The sequence below is a fragment of the Gallinula chloropus genome (genome assembly GCF_964237585.1).
Source record: "Gallinula chloropus genome assembly, chromosome: 4".
Lineage (NCBI taxonomy): Eukaryota > Metazoa > Chordata > Aves > Gruiformes > Rallidae > Gallinula > Gallinula chloropus.
The window spans coordinates 9447103-9466575 of NC_140088.1; the positions used below are offsets into that span (position 1 = coordinate 9447103).

Genomic DNA, 19473 nt, shown 5'->3' on the forward strand with positions numbered 1-19473 from the left:
TATGCCAAGAGTATCACTTAGCCATGAAACAGTCTTTCAAAGTAAACTTCTTGGAAGCAAGGTGCAGCCTGCAGATTTCTGCCATATTTCTTCTTTGTGTTTTAGTTGATGATGGTGCTGCAGAAAAGGAAACGTTACCCGAATTTGGAGAAGGCAAAGATACAGGAGGACTGGTGCCTGGGAAATCATTAGTCTTTGCAACACTGGAGTTGTGTGTTTGTATTCTTGTCAGACAGCTTCCACAGCTCAACCCTAAATTAACTTGTAGCCCTGCAGTTCAATCTGGAAAACATCTGTTATTGTCAGAAGATGGAAGCAAACTGGTAGCAGCGGCATTACTTATTCTCTCTGATGTTCCTGCAATCTGCTCTCCTGAAGGTATGCTCTTTTATCACAAGAAAAGATTAATGAAAGAGTATTGGGCTCTTCTAAGCACCCCCCTTGTTATTACCTAATTTTCTCAGCTGGATAAATCTGGCAGCAAGTTCTGTTGATTTGCTTGTGACAATTTCCTGTTCTAATTATTTTTTTGACTGTCAGATTACAAAACAAGTTGCAAAACTGAAGCAATTACAGGAGTAGTTTTTCTTTTCCTCCCACATGTAACAGTGCAATTAATAGATTCATTTCATACAGGGAAGGGTACAATACCTACATGATTGTATTCTGCTTGAATTGCCTATTCTGGAATTTATAATGCAAATGTAAATTGAATTTAAAAGGGAAATGTATTATGTTTCCTTTCACCAAAAGCTATCATTTGAACCTTAGGAAACCACAGCAAGGAGTTACGGTGGATTTTTCAGAGTAGTTGCCTTTTACCCGTGATTTATTTTGGAGTCAGTCCAAACTGTAAAATGGTTTGTCTCCCACCCCCCTCACCTCCACGCCCCCCCAGTATCTCTCCATATCATGTCCATACATGTTATGGTTTTTCAGTACTGTTATAGCCACAGCTTTAAACCATGTCTGCCCTACTCCTCTGTTCCAACCTGAGGTATCTGTGTTGTGCCTCATGCACATGTTTGCATTTACCAGCCATGGAAGTGTCTTCTTCATTTCTTAATTTCTTCTCTCTTACAAGGTAGTTCTTTGGGGGATAGCACACTCCAAATGGCAGTAGTAGGCAGTTCTTAGTATCATCATAGGGTGAAGATGTGATTTCTCTTTTCCATCTGCAGCTCATTATTTATCATTTCAAAGCAAAAGGAAACAAACTGCATTGCTTAGATCTGAGGGCAACTATCTTGTATGAAAAATAAGCTGTGACTTTTCTCCCTGTTGCTCTTTTTGTCTTTAGCTGTTTAAATTATTACACAAACCAGCAGCTTGGAGGATCAAACCAGACGGGATGTTTAGACTAGAGAAGTTTAGCATTGAACTCAGGTGACTGAAGTGAGGAGCTTAGGGTTGTGTCTACAGTCAGTTGAATAAAGAATCATCTCCAAAAGTCAACTCATATAAACAGAAGAGAATTCCAATGTGGATTTGCATCTTTTTTTTTTTCCCTTTACTAGGTAACTGAAGTTACAGTCCTGTGACTACCATGTCTCTTGCTTCAGGAACCTGCATGATATGTGTGCATAATAAAACCTTCAAATAAATGATGCTCATGAACCGCATTTCCTACTGAATTCCAAGAGGCAATTTTCAGAGACTTGCCTGTTTAAAAATAGAAGGTAGATGATATCCTCAGGTTCAGAAAATACTTCTGCATAAGTCAGAGACCCTAATTATTCAACAGGTCTCTCAAGAACATCAGTATATTAAAATCTTAAAAACATAAGCATTTTGCTGATGAAGGAGGAACATAAGCACGTTAAACCACATGCTTTACTCTGCTTTGCTGAATCAGAGTGTAAGCCAGGAGCAACTCATAAGGATGCAGGTTTCTAGATTGTCTCCAGTACATGCAGAATTCTGTATTACCAGTGAATTCAGATATGGAAGAATGTACAGAACTTCTGTACCAAGTTATTCCTGTGATTTTTTTTTAATTATTTTTTATTTTTAATGTTTTATTAGTCTCTTATTCTGACAGATCAGCTCTCAAATTCTCAGGGAGAGATGAAGACCTGTTGAGTAGGCTGTGGGACAGTTGTCTTTTCTTAGGTCCTCTCTTTTCCAAAATATTTGTTAGATGTTTTTTGTCTTACAATTCTAGGAATTTTTGGTATGCATTTTTTAGTCTTAAGATCCTCCTCTTATTAATCTTACTAAATTTTTGACTTTAGAGATTTCTAGCACGCTGACATCCTTAGCTAACTACACATTTGTGTTGGAGAAGTATTTCCTCTTACCAGTTTTGAAATTGCTTCTCTTAATTTCTTTCAATGTATTGTCTTCATTGCAAAATATGCTTGGATGCTCATACTTTGTTTTCTACTATTCAGTAGTTTGCATACTTCCATAGCTTCTCTTCTGCTCCTCAGTGGTTCCAATCTTTCTGTTCTTGCTTTTTCTCTGAACATGACATAATTCCACACTTCTCATAATAAAGTCATCAAGGAAAAGCCATACTGTTGTGGTTTTGCCCCAGCTTGCAGCACAGCATCACAGAGCCACTTGCTCACTCGCCTCCCACAGTGGGATGGGGGGGAGAATTGGAAGAGTGAAAGTGAGAAAACAGCTGGGCTGAGATAAAGGCAGTTCAATAGATAAAGCAAAACACACACACACAAGCAAAACACAAGCAAAGCAAGGCAAGGAATTCATTCCCTGTACCCTGTGGGCTGGCAGCTGTTCAGCCATCTCCAGGAAAACAGGGCTTCCTTACATAACAATTATTTGGGAAGACAAACACCTTTGCTCTCAATGTCCTCCCCCCCAGCTTTACAGCTGAGCATGACATCATATGGTATGGACTATCCCTTTGGTCATTTTGGGTCTGCTGTCCTGGCTGTGTCCCCTCACAGCTCCTTGTGTACCCCCAGCCCACTGACTGGTGGGGTGGTGTGAGCAGCAGAAGAGACCTGGGCTCTGTGTGAGCACTGCTCAGCAATAATGAAAACATCCCTGAGTTATCAGCACAAACCCAAACCACAGCCCCATGCCAGCTCCTGTGAGGGAAATTAACTCTGTCCCAGCCAAAATCAGCACATCCACAATGCCAGTTTTGAAGGGGAGAAGGTTTAACTTCTCTTCAGCAGTCTGACTCCATGCTTGCTATAGCAACTCCCATGAGATCACAAATCTTTCTTCAAATTACCAGTGCCTCCATCACATAGCTGATTAAAAATTATAAATAATAAAGACAAAAGAGAATCCAACACAACTCCTCCATTCTTTTAATGTAAAAGGTACCTGATTTTTTCTTTTTTGTTTCTATGGAATTGATTTGCTTTGTTTTACAGGAAGTGTTTCAGTTCTTCCTACTATCTTGTACCTAATTATTGGAGTACTTAAAGAAACTGCTGTGAAATTAGAAGATGGACAGTTACCCTTGACAGTTGCTGCATCTCTACAAGCTCTTAAAGGGCTCTTGTCTTCTCCCATGGCTCGAGCAGAGAAGAGTCGGACTGCTTGGACTGATCTTCTACGTAGTGCTTTGGTCACAGTGCTTGACTGTTGGGATAAAGGTAAGCACAGATTTAGGGCTTATGTGTTTAAAAAACAAAGCAAAAATGTTTGTTTGTAAGGTTATTTAAATTAAATCCCTGCACATCTGAAAAGAAAGACTGATAGCCTTGTCACAGGAGAATTAGTTGGCTGCTAAGTACTGTTGAAACTGTAGTACAGTCTTGTTCCTGCAGTTCATTTGAGAAATCATCATCTGAAAAGGTCTAAATGTGGGATTCCAGGCTTAGCCCTGTACTATGTAGCTCCACAATGTAGCTACATGGTACAGTGGAATCTACAGGACTTATGGCTTCAGTGTACAGTTGGGCATAAAAGAGCTGCACTGCATGCAGGTTCTCCACAAAAAATTAGTGTCTCTATTGAAACAAAAGGTATTAAAACAGTAGTTGAAGCAAAAATACTTTTGTATGTGCCACTCCTTCAACTTCCCATGTTTGTAGCACTTGTATTGTTCCTTGTGTTTAATCTCTGTTACTATTTGTTGTTGGAACTTCTATTTAGTGCTGCTTTTTTAAGTTACAGCAGAAGAATATATGTTCTTAATGCAGATTTTAGATTATTCTCAAAATAACATTAATGCATTAATATGGCTTACCAGCTCTTCAAAGATACTTAGTGTATTTTATAGAGAGGAGCAATGGAATAGGACTGTGCCTTTACTTCTGAGTATGCATATAACCACCCCTGAATCCCCATTTTTGTCTTGGCTTTTATTACAGAGCAAGTTTATATCAGTGCACCAGAGTATGTCATGTCTTTGAAAAAAGAGATTCCCAAAGAACTGCAGACATTGCTGTTTGTATTCCACCTCTTTGTGACACTTGAATTTGTAGAAACTTACTTTACTTTAATGAGAACCTAACGGGCTGCTTGCTTTATTGACAGGAGAGGGGCTTCTCCCAGAACTCGATGAAGTTAGCCTGCTTACTGCTATTACAGTATTTGTTATGTCTACCAGTCCAGAAGTTACTACCATAGAGTGCCTTCAAAAACGTTGTATTGAGAAGTTCAAAATAGCACTTGACTCAAAAGATCCTCTTGTGAGTACTGGAAAAGTAATAAAAATATTAGTATCAAATTAATTTTGACTTATTTTCTGTTCAGTTGTTTCACTTGCCCTGTGCATTGGTTCCAGGTAATTCTGTCCTGACTATATATCCTGTATTTTAAAATACAGTTTGAACAAGTTAGCCAGAACATGTCCAGCAGTGGGTTTTACCACGTTTTATTTTGTGTGTAGTTCTGTATTCCTGTGATTTATTTTGTTTGCTGCATCAGACTCAGAGCTTTATACATTGATGAGTACGTGATACAGATGTGTAGTTTTTCAGGCACCTGTTTGATTTTCTTTGTTTGTTTTATCTTCAATGCACAGATAACTTTTGCACAGGAAACCCATCAGCTGTTGTGGGTCTTTGGGAGCTGGAGCAAGTACTGCTACATAACTTTAAATATCCTATAAGCATCAACTCCCAGCCACTGCTGGAGGCAGCATATTGAGCTAGATTAATCCTTTGTTCCCACCTAGTATTAATATTTTTGTGTGCTTACTTGAGACTGTAGTGCCACAGTTCATCTGTTACTGGTCTTCATCTGAAAAAACAGTGTATCAGGAGAAAAAAGAAGAGTTGTATTTATTGCCATTTCAAATACAAATGGCTTTTCTAGGAGCTGGGGCTATCTCACTCTAAAACTCCAGCTCTGAAAATAATATGCATTACATTTCATGTTTGACTGTGAGCATTCAGTGAAAACTGGTTTGCTTGCATCTTCTCTGTATATATCCATGTAGTAAAAAATAAAGTTACATTTTCTTGAGAAATAGCTGCAAGAAAGTAATTTTTTCTATATATATTAATACATTTCTAGTATTATACACATTGATTTCCACTGATAGGAAACTGAGGATGCCAAATATGACTGCAAGAAAATGGTACTTTGCCTTTTCATATTTTATCCAAGTGTTGAGGCACCTGAGCCCTCCAGAAATTTTGTAGGGACTTGAAAGTTTCAGTCCAATTGACTTCCAACGACATGCAAGTTACTGCACCATTTGAGGCTTTGTAAAATTGTGCCCATGCTTTGACAGAGGTAATACTTACATTTTAAGTGCCTATTTTCAATCAGCTGTATTTTTTTAAATTAAAAAAAAAAATTATCTTTTCAAGGCAGTGCTAAGAGATAATCTTCACATAGAAATAACATTTTTTTCCTTAACTCATAGATGTAGGAAGATGCAGGACTTCATGGAAAGAAACAAGGAGCATGATCTAGTTCATCTTAATTTGATTACAAGTTATCATGCTCCTATAAAGTATTACACATTAGTAGCAGGCAACCTGATGAATTTTCAAGCTGCCAGGCACATTTTTTCCTCTCCTTCCCTAAAATTTTATTTGACAAGCTGTGAGTTTTAAACCACTCTGACATGTATTTTTAAGTATAACACTTTGTAATTGCAAATTTGATTTTTCCCTTTAGGTACAGCATAAGTGCTACCAGCTGCTGCACTCCATCTTTCAGCATCCAAACAAAACTGTGTCGTATCCTTATATTCATTCTTTAGCACCAGCCATTGTGGAAAAACTGCAGGGAGCAGAAAAAGCAAAACCTGAAAATGCTGCTGAACTTCAGGTGATTCAGGAGGGAATAAAGGTGGTTACAGCTCTCACAGCCACTGCTGAGGAAGAGCACCGTAAGTTCCTTCCTTTACTAGTATCCAAAGCATTGGACATGCTAAAAGTTGCCATTAGTAACAAATTAAAACAAAAGGATGACTAAGAATACAGTTCTGAACACAAGTTGCCACAAAATTGCTACCATAGAATGTTGACTCTTTTAACAGTGCAGTTCAAGTAACATTTGCAGCTTTATAGTTTGTGTTAAATGTTAACTTGGAGGAACACTTCTGTTTAGAATTTGAAGCTCTTTTTTTTGAGAGTGTAGGTTTAAGTTATGTTTTCAATGTTTTTAGGTGCTCAGTTGGTGGCCTGCCTTCTTCCCATCCTTATTTCCTTTCTTTTGGATGAAAACGCCCTGGTTTCTGCTACAAATTCGGAAAAGAGTCTACATGAATTTGCTTTGCAAAACCTGATGCAGATTGGTCCCCAGTACTCATCAGTTTTTAAAAAACTAATGGCTTCCTCTCCAACTCTGAAAGCCAGGCTTGAGTCGGCTGTAAAAGGCAATCAAGAGAGCATCAAAGTGAAGACTGCTAAACATGCAAAGAATCCTGGGAAAAGTTCAAGCATTCAGCTGAAGACCAATTTTCTTTAAAATCTCATACTGTCATTTTATGTGCTTTGCTATCAACAGCAAAAAACCTCCCTTTTAATTTCTAATCAGAGGAGGAATGTTATCAGTTGATCTCAGGCATTTCAGCTTGCACTGAAGTATTAGAGAAAGCAAATCTGGTAACCTTCTGTTTGCATAAGACTTCTTAAACATCGCTAAACACGATGAGTAAATCTCTCAGAGGTCATCTAATCTGTGTTTTTGGATTCTTTTGGACTAAAATACCAGAAAAGTACATGCCTATACTAAAACGTATAGTAAACTTTACCATGGATACATTTAGGAGCAGCCCAGACTTAGCCATTAAGTAATAGTAACTTTGTTTTAAGTCAATGTTTGTCAAAAATAAGTTACCCTGGTGGGTTTTTGGATATAACCAGGACATAAATTTACTTTAGGGTTGTAACCTATCCTAATTAATCACTTAGCATGCTAAGTAAACAGATTAAATATCCTTGTAAGCCTTACAGTAGATCCTTTTTGATCTTAAAAAACTCGAGTCGGTAAAGGTAATATTGACAGCTTTAATCCCAACAACTTCCTGAGCTGGCTGAGATTTAAGAAGAGCTGTTAAATCCAGCTCCTCAGTGCTGCTTCACCGAGGGCTCTGCAGTGCTTTACCCAGTGGGACTCTATGCACGTGTAAGTATCCACAGGCTGGGTGCCTTGCTGCTTGACATCCTCTCACGTTTCAGGATATACAGTTGTGTTAACTTTGTGTCAGGCTGGCCAGGCAACTGGACCTTAAGTACCTTGTCCAGGATAGGACAGCAATTTTAATATACTGTGCCTCGATTCAGACATCTGCTCTATCTGGATGTATGTTTCCTGATCTTTAAATGATCGGTTTTATATATATATGTGCATACACACACACATAACTCACCTAAATGTATGTACCTCAGCAATGAGAAATGGACATATTTGTAGTCAGCTTGTCTTGTGTCAAAGTGCAGCAAACTCATAATAAGGAGTATTGAGTTAACATTTTTATCAAGGAGCATATTTTAATATAGAAAAATAACTGTCAAAATTGCAATGGCTATAAAGTATTTTCTACATATAGTGTATTGACATTTAATACCAGTATCTAAACCAAACCTTACCAAACTGAGGATAGTATTTCCTTCTTGATTCTCTTCGATTACTTTAAAAGGAAGAAAGAAGAAAAAAGTATTTACAGAACTGAGAAACACAGTGTGACTCAGGAAAAGTGTGATGTACTGTATTTTATTATAAGTTTTGTATATAAATATAATTGTAAATTGTACAGAATTAACCATTTGACCAAAGTTCTAGCAATTCATTTTTCTAATTTACATAAATAAAGCTAATTTTCTTCACTTAAGATTTGTCTCAGTCATTTTACCCAGTAGCAGAGGAGGTCTAAGGACTTCCATAACAGAAAGGAAATGTTTGTATCCTGCCACACGGAAATGAATAAAAAATATTTGGGCTGGATGCACTAAGGTCTGTGACTTGACACTGCAGGTCTTCCTCTGGTTTGTACAGCACAGTGGGTAAGTAGGGTCAGGGAGATGAACTTGATACACATAAATCCCTGTTCTGTGCCAACTGTGGAAATGGGTCAACTAAGGGAAGATGGCTGAGGTGCCTTCTGTCTTTCCCCAGAGAACCAGAAGGTCTTTGTTCCACTTCTTCATTACAGTCAAATTTGAAGTTGTTGGCTGTGTTGAAAGGGACTTACATTAAATTTGGCAGATTTTTTTTTCAGCTTCCTGAAATGTAACTCGGTTTTATTGGTAGACAGCGGGTCAGAAGCTGTTTCCTAGAAGAGCACAGTGTTTCCTAACCAATAGTTGTCTACTAATAAACTGCTCATGTTTTCTTTCATTGAAAAACTTGGCCAATGGTACTTCAAGCGAGGCAAGAAAGCAAGGGGAAAAGCCCTTAGAAAATTAACGCTCTTTGTTCAGTTATTAAATAAAAGAACATACTGCAAGGTAGATTATTCTTCTGCTTCTCTGCACTGTTTTGTCAAAAACTACAGGAAAAGTCACTCCCTTGTGTCTTGAAACAAGCGCTGCTTGGCCAGCCCTGGTCCCGTGAGCAATCCCGGGCGCTGCTTCTTGCACATGGGAAGCCCACCCAGCCTGACTGCACCCTGACAGGTGAAGTTGCTCTTAGGAGACAGACAGAATGAAGCAGTTGTGGAGTTGCAACCTCTGACCCTTAAACACAGCCAGTAAAGTGAAACTGTACTTGCATGCAGCCGAGGGTTAAAAGGAGCACTCAGATTTGTTCAGAGAGCTCTCCTCTGAGCAACACTGGAGCTGCTGCTGCTGTAGGTGACGTTGCACACAGGGCTCTGGTTCCATTAGCTCAAGTGTGTAGCAAGCAGTTATTTTTACATCTACTGCTCAAGCTATTTCATGACATGGGCTATCACTTCAAAGGCACAGAAACTGAAATGCTGAAGGTTGATTATGTAGAATAAAATAAACCAGTTTCATTCGATACAATATGTTGTCTGCACGCTGAAGATGTCAGTGCCATGCCACCACTCTCCAAAATGTTGTGTGGTTCTCATTTTGGCTATTTGTAGATACTTTTTTTTCCCTAAGGTGTTCTGTGGATTCTCTAGAGAATAAACGGTTTACTACATATAACAATGAAAGGGGAAGCAACATCTAAATATAGCAAAAGTAGGGCTGAAGATTTTGTTTGAGATACAGGTCAAAGCAAAAGCAGGCTGCCAAAACTTTCTGAAGCAATTTGTGGTGGATTAACCCAAATTCACACCCTCTGCAGCCGAATACCCATTTTTCTCTATGGTGCTATCCCCACATTTGTAATCCCAGTTGTCTGATGTGCAGAACCAGATTCCAAAAGGTAGAATGTGGCGTCAAACCCCCTTCTTCTGTGCTCGTGCTCTCTGCTTGCAGGAGAGAACAGCTGGGAGAGATGAGGACCAGAGCCTGCTCTCAGTGTGCACATTCATGTACGTGCTGACTTGCCCACTTATTGCACAGAAAAATGTATTGTTTACATATGTAAGGGTGTAGATGAGGAAAATCTGTTTCTAAAAGTTGCTGGTAAGAAGCTAAATTGAGTAATGGCAAAGACTGATAAAATGCTATCCAAAGCTACAGCCTTACAGATTGCAACTGTACAGCCTAAAATTGGATTTTTGATTTTTTTTTTTAACTAATGTTAATGCATTAAAGTCTATGTGAATTACCTCATTGCCAGTGAAATGCAATACAGAGTTTCTGGGATTCCCTGTTGCTACTAGTGGAGAATTTTTTATTATTATTATAAACTTTGCTGGGGAAGATTTTGAAAAATTTTTGAATATTTTCATGGGGTTTTTTTAGGATTTTTTTTTCTGTGCAGTGCCTCAGTTCTCAGTCCTCATTTCTGCAAGAAAAAGAGATGGTTCTCTATGAGACATGTTTTTGGTGGAAGTACAAGCCTCAGGGATTCTGGAAACTATTTTGACTTATAACTAAAAATAGATTATGCAATTTGAAAATACAACCTGTCATTATGAAGGCAAATGCTCTTAACCTCATCTTCTCTCATGTAAGGTTCAGGGCAAACACCAAGAAAAAAATTGTCACAGATGTATGCATGTTTTACAGGAAACAGAGATACAAGGATAACTGGTTCAAGCTGTTGCCACCAAATTTACCTGAAATTCAGTTAGAGGAATAAAAGTATTTGCCTGTGGGAAAAAAAAAATCAGGTTTTCTTTTATGATACTTCATTGACTATATTTATTAAATGAGCAAGGACGGGATGAAGAGGAGTAATAGAAGAAGCAATGCAAATCGGCACAATGCAGTCTCATTTTTAGCTGCCAAGGAGTCAGGTGACACAGTAATGTGGTCAGGGGAAGGGCGGGAGGGTAGATGGGCTTTTTTTTAGTCTGTATTACTCCAAATTCCCTTTTGAGGTCAACAGATCTGGGAGTAACATACTTGTGTAAAATAAGAATTCTCAAGCTGGGGGGAGAGAGGTCCTGAAGGGCCTGGAGTTGGCGCTGTAGTCCTAGGCACCCTCTAATCCATACAATAAACACAGATCCATGTGGACCCTTGGGGCTTGCAGCCTTCAGCCTCGTTTACCCACAGAGCCCTAGAGATGTGGGTAACGGCCATACCCCTACCCTGTGGATGCAGGGACAAAAAGACAGTGGGCACAGTATGAACTGCCAAAGTAGTTATCTCTGAGGGCAGCTGAGCCTGGGGAAGCTATGAATGAATACCTTCTTCTCCAAGTAGGCAATTCCCTACCTTCCCAGGAGGTTTCTTTAAGTACCTGCTCATGCAGGCACCTGTTCTGTGATCCCACTGGACTGTGCAGCTACCACGGGTCAGGAGCACTTTAAGTTGTGTGTGTGTGTTGCTCAGTAATTGCTGGTGGCCTGGATCCTTGTCCAGACTGTTAGTAGTCAAAGAGAACCAGATTTTTTTGATAAATCTAGGTGATACCTAAAAGTGAGCTGTTCTTCACGTTGGTCTGTGCAGTAAAGCACGCATGTTTCTCCGTGACGTCCTTCAGAGCAGCAGCTGCTGAAGCCTGTCCTCACACGTGTATGTCTCCAGGCAACATTCAGAACCATGAACTGTGGTGATTTAGGATAAGCAGCAGTCATTCATAAAGACTCTGGGAGCTTTTGTGGCCAAGACAGAAGAGGAAAGGTTGTTGGATGTACAGGCTATAGAGCAGAGAGACCACAGAAGCAGATTTGGAAGATGAGATGACTGAAAAGCTTATGTGAGCATGAAAAGGGACTTATTTTCAAGCTTTTTCTAAAATGCTTTTTACCACCTTGGCTGCAACACCTCTGCATATCACCTTTCTGTAGTTACAAGAGAATTTTTTACATTATATGAAATTTTGCCAAACTCTTCCAGTGGCTTCGATACATTAATGAGAAGACTCCAGCAACTCATGAGGTGCCTGCTGCTGCCTGTGGAAACTGGCTGTTCCACGCTGAGGTATCTCTTGGCTGGGTCAATTTCACAGCTGGTGGTCAGGATTTGAAACAGTATTCTTCACTGGTTTTTTCTGGACACTGGGAAAGGAATGGTCTTCAGTGCCAGAACTTCTTCAGGAGGCAATGAATGTATTGACTGTCAGGGATCCTTTCCTGACTGTGAAGCTGTGTGTACACTACACAGGATTCCAGTGTGTCCCCCCACTCCCCCTCCCCCGCCACAACAACTGAATCTTTTTTTACTGTTTTCATACCTCTGTATTTCTAGCAAGTGCAAGAACTGAAGCGGACAAGCAAGTATTTAAAATCCAGTTCATGTTAACATCCCAGAACTATGTGCAACTCACTGTCAGAGATCTTTTCTGGTTGCCTGCCTTACATTCAGGCAGCCAACACCCAGCCATTGACTTGCTGAGCGACTTCTGCTGGGTGCAAGTGCCAGAGGGCAATATGTTCCAGAGAGAGAAACAAGAGACATGACTGTGGAGTCGGGGAAGGCCAGAGGGAAAAGGAGCAAATACAAAGTCTGCAGAGGAAGCAACAGCATTTTTGAGGGATTATTTTTCAAATCAAACAAATGCTGAAGGATTAGGGCAGGACAGACAGGAAGAAAGGAGGAAAAGAACAAGAGACTTCCGTGTGGGTAGTAAGAGAGGGAAGAGAAAATAATAATTTAAATCAGCTACCTGGTTGACTCACTGCTTCAAAATGTCTGTGAGATATTACAGCTTATTGTGTCATAGTTGACTGGAATCCTATCAAACATTTTACAAATTAAACTACTCTGATTGGTAAAGTTCACACAATTTTATGATACATCAGCTTTGCTTGTCCTGTTTTGTACTGCACATTATTTATCACCAGGAAAAACATAGACTGCCAACCACCCCTGTAAATCAAAGCAAAACACGGTGTACTAGCAGCACAGGATGAGACACATTCGTGATGTTGCTGTAAAAGGTAATGCAGAGGGAACACAATCTGCAAAGCAGCCACAACTGGATCACATTCGATACAGTCTCCAAGTAAACCATGAAAACAGTCACCACAATGACAGAAGCTTCATTGGGAAGCACTGCTTGTTCCACATGACAAAGAAAATGTTATGCAAAGTAGGAAGACAAGTTTGAAATGGTGTAACTCATCGATTACAACTGCAGACACACGCTGTAGTTTCCATTGGTGTTTCAGTTTTGGTTACAACACCCGTGCATACACACTTTGTATGTTTTCACCAGGAGATTTTTTTCAACTTACTTAAAAGGAGTTACCTGATTTGCAAAATTTTCACCACTGTCTTTGGAAACAAAGTCCATTCCCTGGAGAGCCTTCAGAAGCCAGGAAGAATGCCAAGAGAGTTGAGAAGCGTTTGTCAGTGTTGAGTGGCAGGTGAGTTTTTCTTTAGAGCAGGTAGCTGGGACCAGAGTGTGCTTACTGGTTATGGTGATCCCAGGGAACTGCCAACTGCTTGTAATTGCTGGCAACACCTCACTTCCTTCAGGGCAGGGAAGAGAGGGTAAATACCTTCAGTCTTTAATTATCCCTTGTTCTCTGAAGAAACAGAAGCTGATGATAACACAGCCTGCACTAACTTTTGAGAACTAATTCTCAAAAGCATGAATAAATGTGCTTGTCACCCTTTGGGGTAGAAGAGGCTACTTCTCAAACATGTTCTATCATTGGTATTTCAGTGGTTTAGTTTTTCTGGAGAAGTGCCTGCTGTGGTCTATCAGGTAGACACAGCCTGCATTGCTCCCCCACCGCCAGGCCTGAAGGTACTGTAGGACTGTGTGATGGGGTGGGGTGGGTACCCTGGTGCCTCTGGCCTTCTCCTATCAGTTCTGCTTCATCCAAAGAATAAAGGTTGAAAGGCTGGATCAGGAATCCTTGAGGTCCCTTCCAACCTGGTATTCTATGAAGTGTACAAGTAGGTTGTGCCTGTGCTTGGAAGGATGATGTGGGGGAGGTTTGTTTAAAGGATGGAAAACTCAGTGAATTATTTTCTCTATGTAAGTTATGAATTTGGAGAACTACTTAAGGCACTGTGGAGACCAAATTGTGTTTCCTGAAAAATCTTTTTCTAACTTCTGCAAAAACTGCACCAAAAAGAGAGCTGCTGTTAGTGGTATTGGGTGTGTACCTAGCAAATGGGAAGTTCTTTCAAGTGAGTGGTGGGGTAGGTGTCCCTGCTGTCCCAGAAATGCTCACATCTGACATGAAAGTCTTATGAGTGACAGAGCGACTGTGCCAAACAGCTCTAACAACAGAGGCTGCCTGAAAGAAGTCCCAGCGTCATCGCTGTGAAGTGATACCAAAAGTATCATTTTTATTTACATAATTTCTACTAATAAAGTTATTTAAAACATTTTATTCGCTTGCCAGACTTATCTATAACTATGCTTAAGGCCATCAGACAAGAGAATCCCCAATGCCCTTCTCTAAAGCAACTACATATTTCAAGATCAGAAGTCCAAGCTACATTAGTTTTGCATGACTTTAAAGTTTGCTATTCTGTGTTTTTATCAATCACAACTTGTACTTACAGGTCTGCTTTTAATACTAATTATTAAGTTTGCTTTCTGTCCTTGTCTGTGGTTTGTGCTTACTCTAATGCCTAAAGCGTGGAGCACCACAGAACTAAGCCAGGAAGTGCCACCAGCACTGTGCCAGCTGCTGCCAGTTGTAAAAAGCTGCTTAAATTTGCTACAGAAGGGGGATGAGAATGAACAAGCCTGGAGTTAACACAGAGTCAGCACCACTTTAAATATAAATATTATAAATACTAAGCTAGGCTGACAATTTCTTTTTGTTTGTTTTTAAACAACTATGCAGCATACCTCACAGTACGACTCCAGTGAGCTACCTTTTCACTAAAACTGGTGAATGCAGGTGCATGGTGATGGTGGCAGCATTTTCAAATTCCTTTGGTTTGGAATGTCCCTACAAATAGTCAACTATGATTTACAGATTAGAGTTGGTAACTACACAAACTCTATATTCCAAATTCCACTGTGCAACTAAAGCACCCACGTGAGGAGTCTAAAACCACTGTGTCAATCATCCTGCCATAGGTATGGATTAACACTGGAACACAGAAACAAGTCAGATGTTTAGTTTATAGGACAGACAAACTTGTGTATCACTTCACAGCTAAGGATGCTTTGATGCTTGCATCTTCTAACCATTTTAGACATCAGGATATCAGTCCCAGGATCCTGTTTTCTACCATAATTGTTCATCAGGATGAAGAAGAAAGGCAGATAGAGCTACATTCTTGAAGTCTTTCATTATCTTTATTATTTTAAATGGGATATAGTTCTTGCTGAAGTATACATGAGGTGCCTGACCCTCAGCACAGAGGTCTCCTCTCTTGCCTAACACTGTGGGAGGAAGTCTCTGCTTTCCAAATATGCTTTTGGGGTAATTTCTGCCGAGCATTATATGCACAAACACCTACTGATTTCATCCTGAATTTCATACATTGGAGAGGTACAATGCTGTGATGGAAGGTACAATTTACCTCTAGTTGTCCATCTTAAACCTGCTTCCTGAGAATACCTGCTTGAGATAACTTGCAAATATATTTGCATCTGAGTTCTGTGGCCAGTAATCAGTTGTTTTTCTCAATCCATTGCTTATCACTTTCCCATCAAATTACTAGTAACGCTAAACATTGGACAATCTTCCTAGGCAGAGGTACCAGCCCTGCCTGTGAGACGGGACTGGATTCTGACTTTGATGTGTTATCTAAGTTCTCAAAAGCAGAAGAAGCTCTGGACTGGTGTGATGCTGGGAAGGCCAGCTCCCTTCTCACTGTGCCCCCTTTCCTTCCTGCACTGGGACAGAATCCTTCCCTCTGGGTGCACTTGCCTTGTCTCAGCAGGCCTGGGGATGCAGGCTAGCTTGAGCCCTGATCCACATGCAGATGCAGAACAACTTCTGGTTTCCTCTTGGCTTTCTTTGCATGAGAAAAGTTCAGTATAGTTGGGAGTCCACTGACATGTAGGGGTTTGGGACTTGAGACTTAAGATAATAAGCAGATTATTGGTATGGACTGTGTTACTGCCTGATCTGCTTTGTAGCCTTTGTCTGAATTGTATGTTTACTGCAAACTCTGGAGTGGAGATGTCTCTGTATCACACACCTACAGTGAGGCCTGAATCTCAGTTAAGGTCTTTCTATACTGCACATTAACAATTCCTACTAATGGCACAGATCTTCCACTGTGATACACTTGGGAGTCACTAGTGTAATGCTTAGCAGCCCCGGGCTATTTCTTCTCTCATCGGGGTCAGAGCAGGGACTGGGACATGGGCTAATTGTTGTAGTCAAGGAGCTGTAATTACAAACGTAACTGCATGTGAAATGTTACTGCAAAGATGACATAGACAAATCTTTCCACCAACAGTAACTGCTGACATCATCAGTGCAGCACACTGCTTACAATAAGAACACATAAGGAGGTAACATTTCTCATCTAACTCTGGTGATCACTAAAATATTAGGTAGCAAGAGGCAATCCCAGTGTTGCTTCTTACTGAAACACAAGCAGAAAGTCTACAAACACACAATTGCCCATTTGTACTCTCTGAATCTGCAACTTGCCTCTTCTTAAGTGAACAGATGGTATCTGCCACTGGATCTGTTAAACTTAATTCTACAGAGTGGAACTGTATTCTTGGATCAAGAGTCTCTGGTGGATTCATCATTTGCTGGAGATGACAGACAAGAAACAAAATGTCTAATACAAGTGCTTCAGTGTCTGGGTGTCACCTTAAAATATCAAGCCAGCTAAGAATCTCGTACAAAACTCTGTGTTTCTGGAGACTGTTTAGATGAACTCCTACAATAGGTGCTATTATCTGAGCCAAACTGCCTGCTGGCTCAAACTGCTCAGGTCTTTTTGACTTTGGTAGAATGGTATTTCTTTACAAAGATGATTTGGCCTGCTGATTTTAAGGCTGGCACTGTATGAAATTAAAACTGGGTAGAGTACATTCTTGCTTTGGTGCACGCTCAGACACACAATACTTAGTCATTTTAATAAGTTACCTGTGTCCACTGAGATCAGTGTTTACACAGGAATTTGCACAGCTAAACCCCGATGAACTAATGTTTCACAAGATAAAAATATAACCCTATAACCCAGAACTGATAGCAAAAGCATGTACAATATGCTTGTGTTATCAAAACAATTCTGGAGTCCTACCATATATAACCAAGAGTCAATGCAAATAGGACACCAATATTAAAAGCTTAGCCACATCAACTTGAGCTGGAATTAGCTTGTAACTACTTTACAGCTAACCTCATCTTTTAAGGTATTGATACCCAGTGCACAAGAACTGAAATGCAAAATCCTGTGCAACAGTTGGAGTCATTTGTGACTTGTCCATGGAAATCCCATCTGCCAGTAGCAGAAGTGAAAGGGTGCCCAAAAAGGGAAATGTAGGGTTCAACAAGGACAGTGGCTATGAGTCATGTATCCTGTGCTACTCACTCATTCACCATGTAGATCTCTGAACATTATGGAGGTAAAACACAGGTGACGGAACTTTTCAAAACTGGGTCAATAACCATGTGTTATGTGCCCTAAGAAGTAAGTAAACTTACCCTTTTTCCTTAGGCTTGTGTTAGTTAACTGAAAGCTCTGAGGCAAATAATTTTATATATATATCAATTTTCTCTATGGCCTCCCAGCCTACCCCCCAGTTCTGTACAGAGCATGATGATGCCATATGGCATGGGATATCCCTTTGCCCAGTTTGGGCCAGCTGCCCTGGCTGTGTCCCCTCCAAGCTTCTTGGGCACCACCTGCCTTCTCGTTTGCAGGCCAGTATGAGACGTTGAAAAGTCTTTGACTGTTTGACAGCAACTAAAAACATCCATGTGTTATCAGCATTATTCTCACCCTACATCCAAACCACAGCACTATGCTAGTGCTAGAAAGAAAATTAACTTTATCTCAGCCGAAACCAGGAAAGCCACTTATTCTCCTACAAACGTACAGCTTTGCCACAAAGGTCTCTACTATCAGATCAAAACTATTTTCTTTCATTGGCCTGGGTCACAGTTTGAAATGTAGTGAGCAACGGTAATATTTTCAGGCTTCATCATTCTATATCCTCATTTTTCCTTCTGCCAGAGATGCTGTTTAATCCAATACAGCCTAGAATGTTTGAGACATATTAGTTTCTCATTCAAAACCTGCTGATTCTAAGATATTTCCTATACAATAATGTATTCATTTGTTTTTAATGTCCTGGGAAAGGTTGTGTTTCTCCTCCTTACATTCAACATAACAGAATGAATTTCAGGGCTGTGAGCTTTGAGGGTTATTTTTGCTCTTTTCAAAACTTTCTGCTAAGAAACTTCAAAAAAAGTAGAGTAGCAAAAGGAAAACCAAAGTTAAGAAAATAGGAGGAATGGGCGAAGAATTAAAATTTACCCCATCAAAATTAGAAGTCCTTCTCTCTTTTTGTAAAATAATTTTCCAATTTTCAGTCAGCTCTGTGTAATCCAGTTTGTAACCTAGGAATATGTCCAAAGGTTACAGTGAAGGACAAATCCCAATACATGCACAATGTGATCTTCATTTATTAATAAAAACAAGAGAAAATCAGGTAGTCAGTTTACTATCTGTAATATATTCCTTAAGGAAAGTATACTCTTTCCTTGCAGGAATATAGACTTGATGAGCTACAGAAACCTGTTTTCATCTCACTACAACTCTGAACACATTTCATCACCTCAGACAAGGATTAAAGTTGTTTGAGTGGCACCTTTCCTACAAACCAAACAATCCAAGGATTAATTGAGTTTGCAGAGTGCACAGGTAACTTTTCTGAACTAACAAATGAAAGTGAAGTATAGCACTTTCTTATTTTCCCTGAGCCATCAGTAGGACAAGAAAATTTTCCTGTTTCATTAGTAAATGATAGATTTTAGGGTTTTTTTTTTGTCTTGTGCCCTGGAACAGTGCTAGCAATGAACTTTGATATGCTCCACCATAATATTCCGTTGATTTTTCCCTGTTTGAATGAAGGATGTAGCTCTTCCCAGCTAGCAACTAATCCAGAAATTCAGGTTTTAGGAGGTTGAGACCGTTTCTTCTTTTTGCATGTCAAGACATTCAGCTGTGGTGAATAGGGCATAATTTCATTACAAGAATGCTAAAAGGCATTAGTAAGCTCGGAAGTCTGTAAAAATTACACTCTTTGCAATAAAAGCTTAAGTAGCTGAGGCTTTTTAATCCCAGAATATAGAAGAATCGTTTGGTGATTAAGACACTTTCTGCTTATTGTAAGTCTTCTCATCAGCGCAGATCACTGAAGTTCTTTCATAATACTTCACTGAAATTTTAGGAGCCACATCATATGCTCAGTGGGATTACACGTGTTTTACTCTCATAACAAAGGAGTAAAATAAGGAGGAACAAATGCCAAATCTTCATTAATCTTCTGATTCAGACAGTTATAACCTAGTCTGTGCCATTAAAACCAGTAAGAAATACTATGACCTGAGTCACTGGTCTTCCCTTGCACTTGTCTTGGACTGAGATTTATTGCTTTTGCCTATGTTCCTAGTGGACAGGGTAGAGCTAACAGCTTGAAATAGAAAACCATTGCTCAATT

The 19473-nt window shown here is 39.8% G+C and overlaps 1 protein-coding gene across 1 annotated transcript in view; it reads left to right on the forward strand.

Annotated features, from left to right (window-relative positions):
* HEATR5A (HEAT repeat containing 5A) overlaps window positions 1-6855 on the forward strand; it is a gene marked incomplete at both ends in the record, with an annotated part of 53202 nt that extends 46347 nt beyond the window's left edge. The window contains 5 exons of the mRNA XM_084262918.1: window positions 106-378; window positions 3354-3578; window positions 4465-4619; window positions 6061-6274; window positions 6554-6855. Of these exons, the coding sequence (XP_084119044.1) occupies window positions 106-378; window positions 3354-3578; window positions 4465-4619; window positions 6061-6274; window positions 6554-6855 (1169 nt within the window). The remainder of the gene's footprint in view (window positions 1-105; window positions 379-3353; window positions 3579-4464; window positions 4620-6060; window positions 6275-6553) is intronic.
* Between the last annotated feature and the right edge of the window lie 12618 nt (window positions 6856-19473).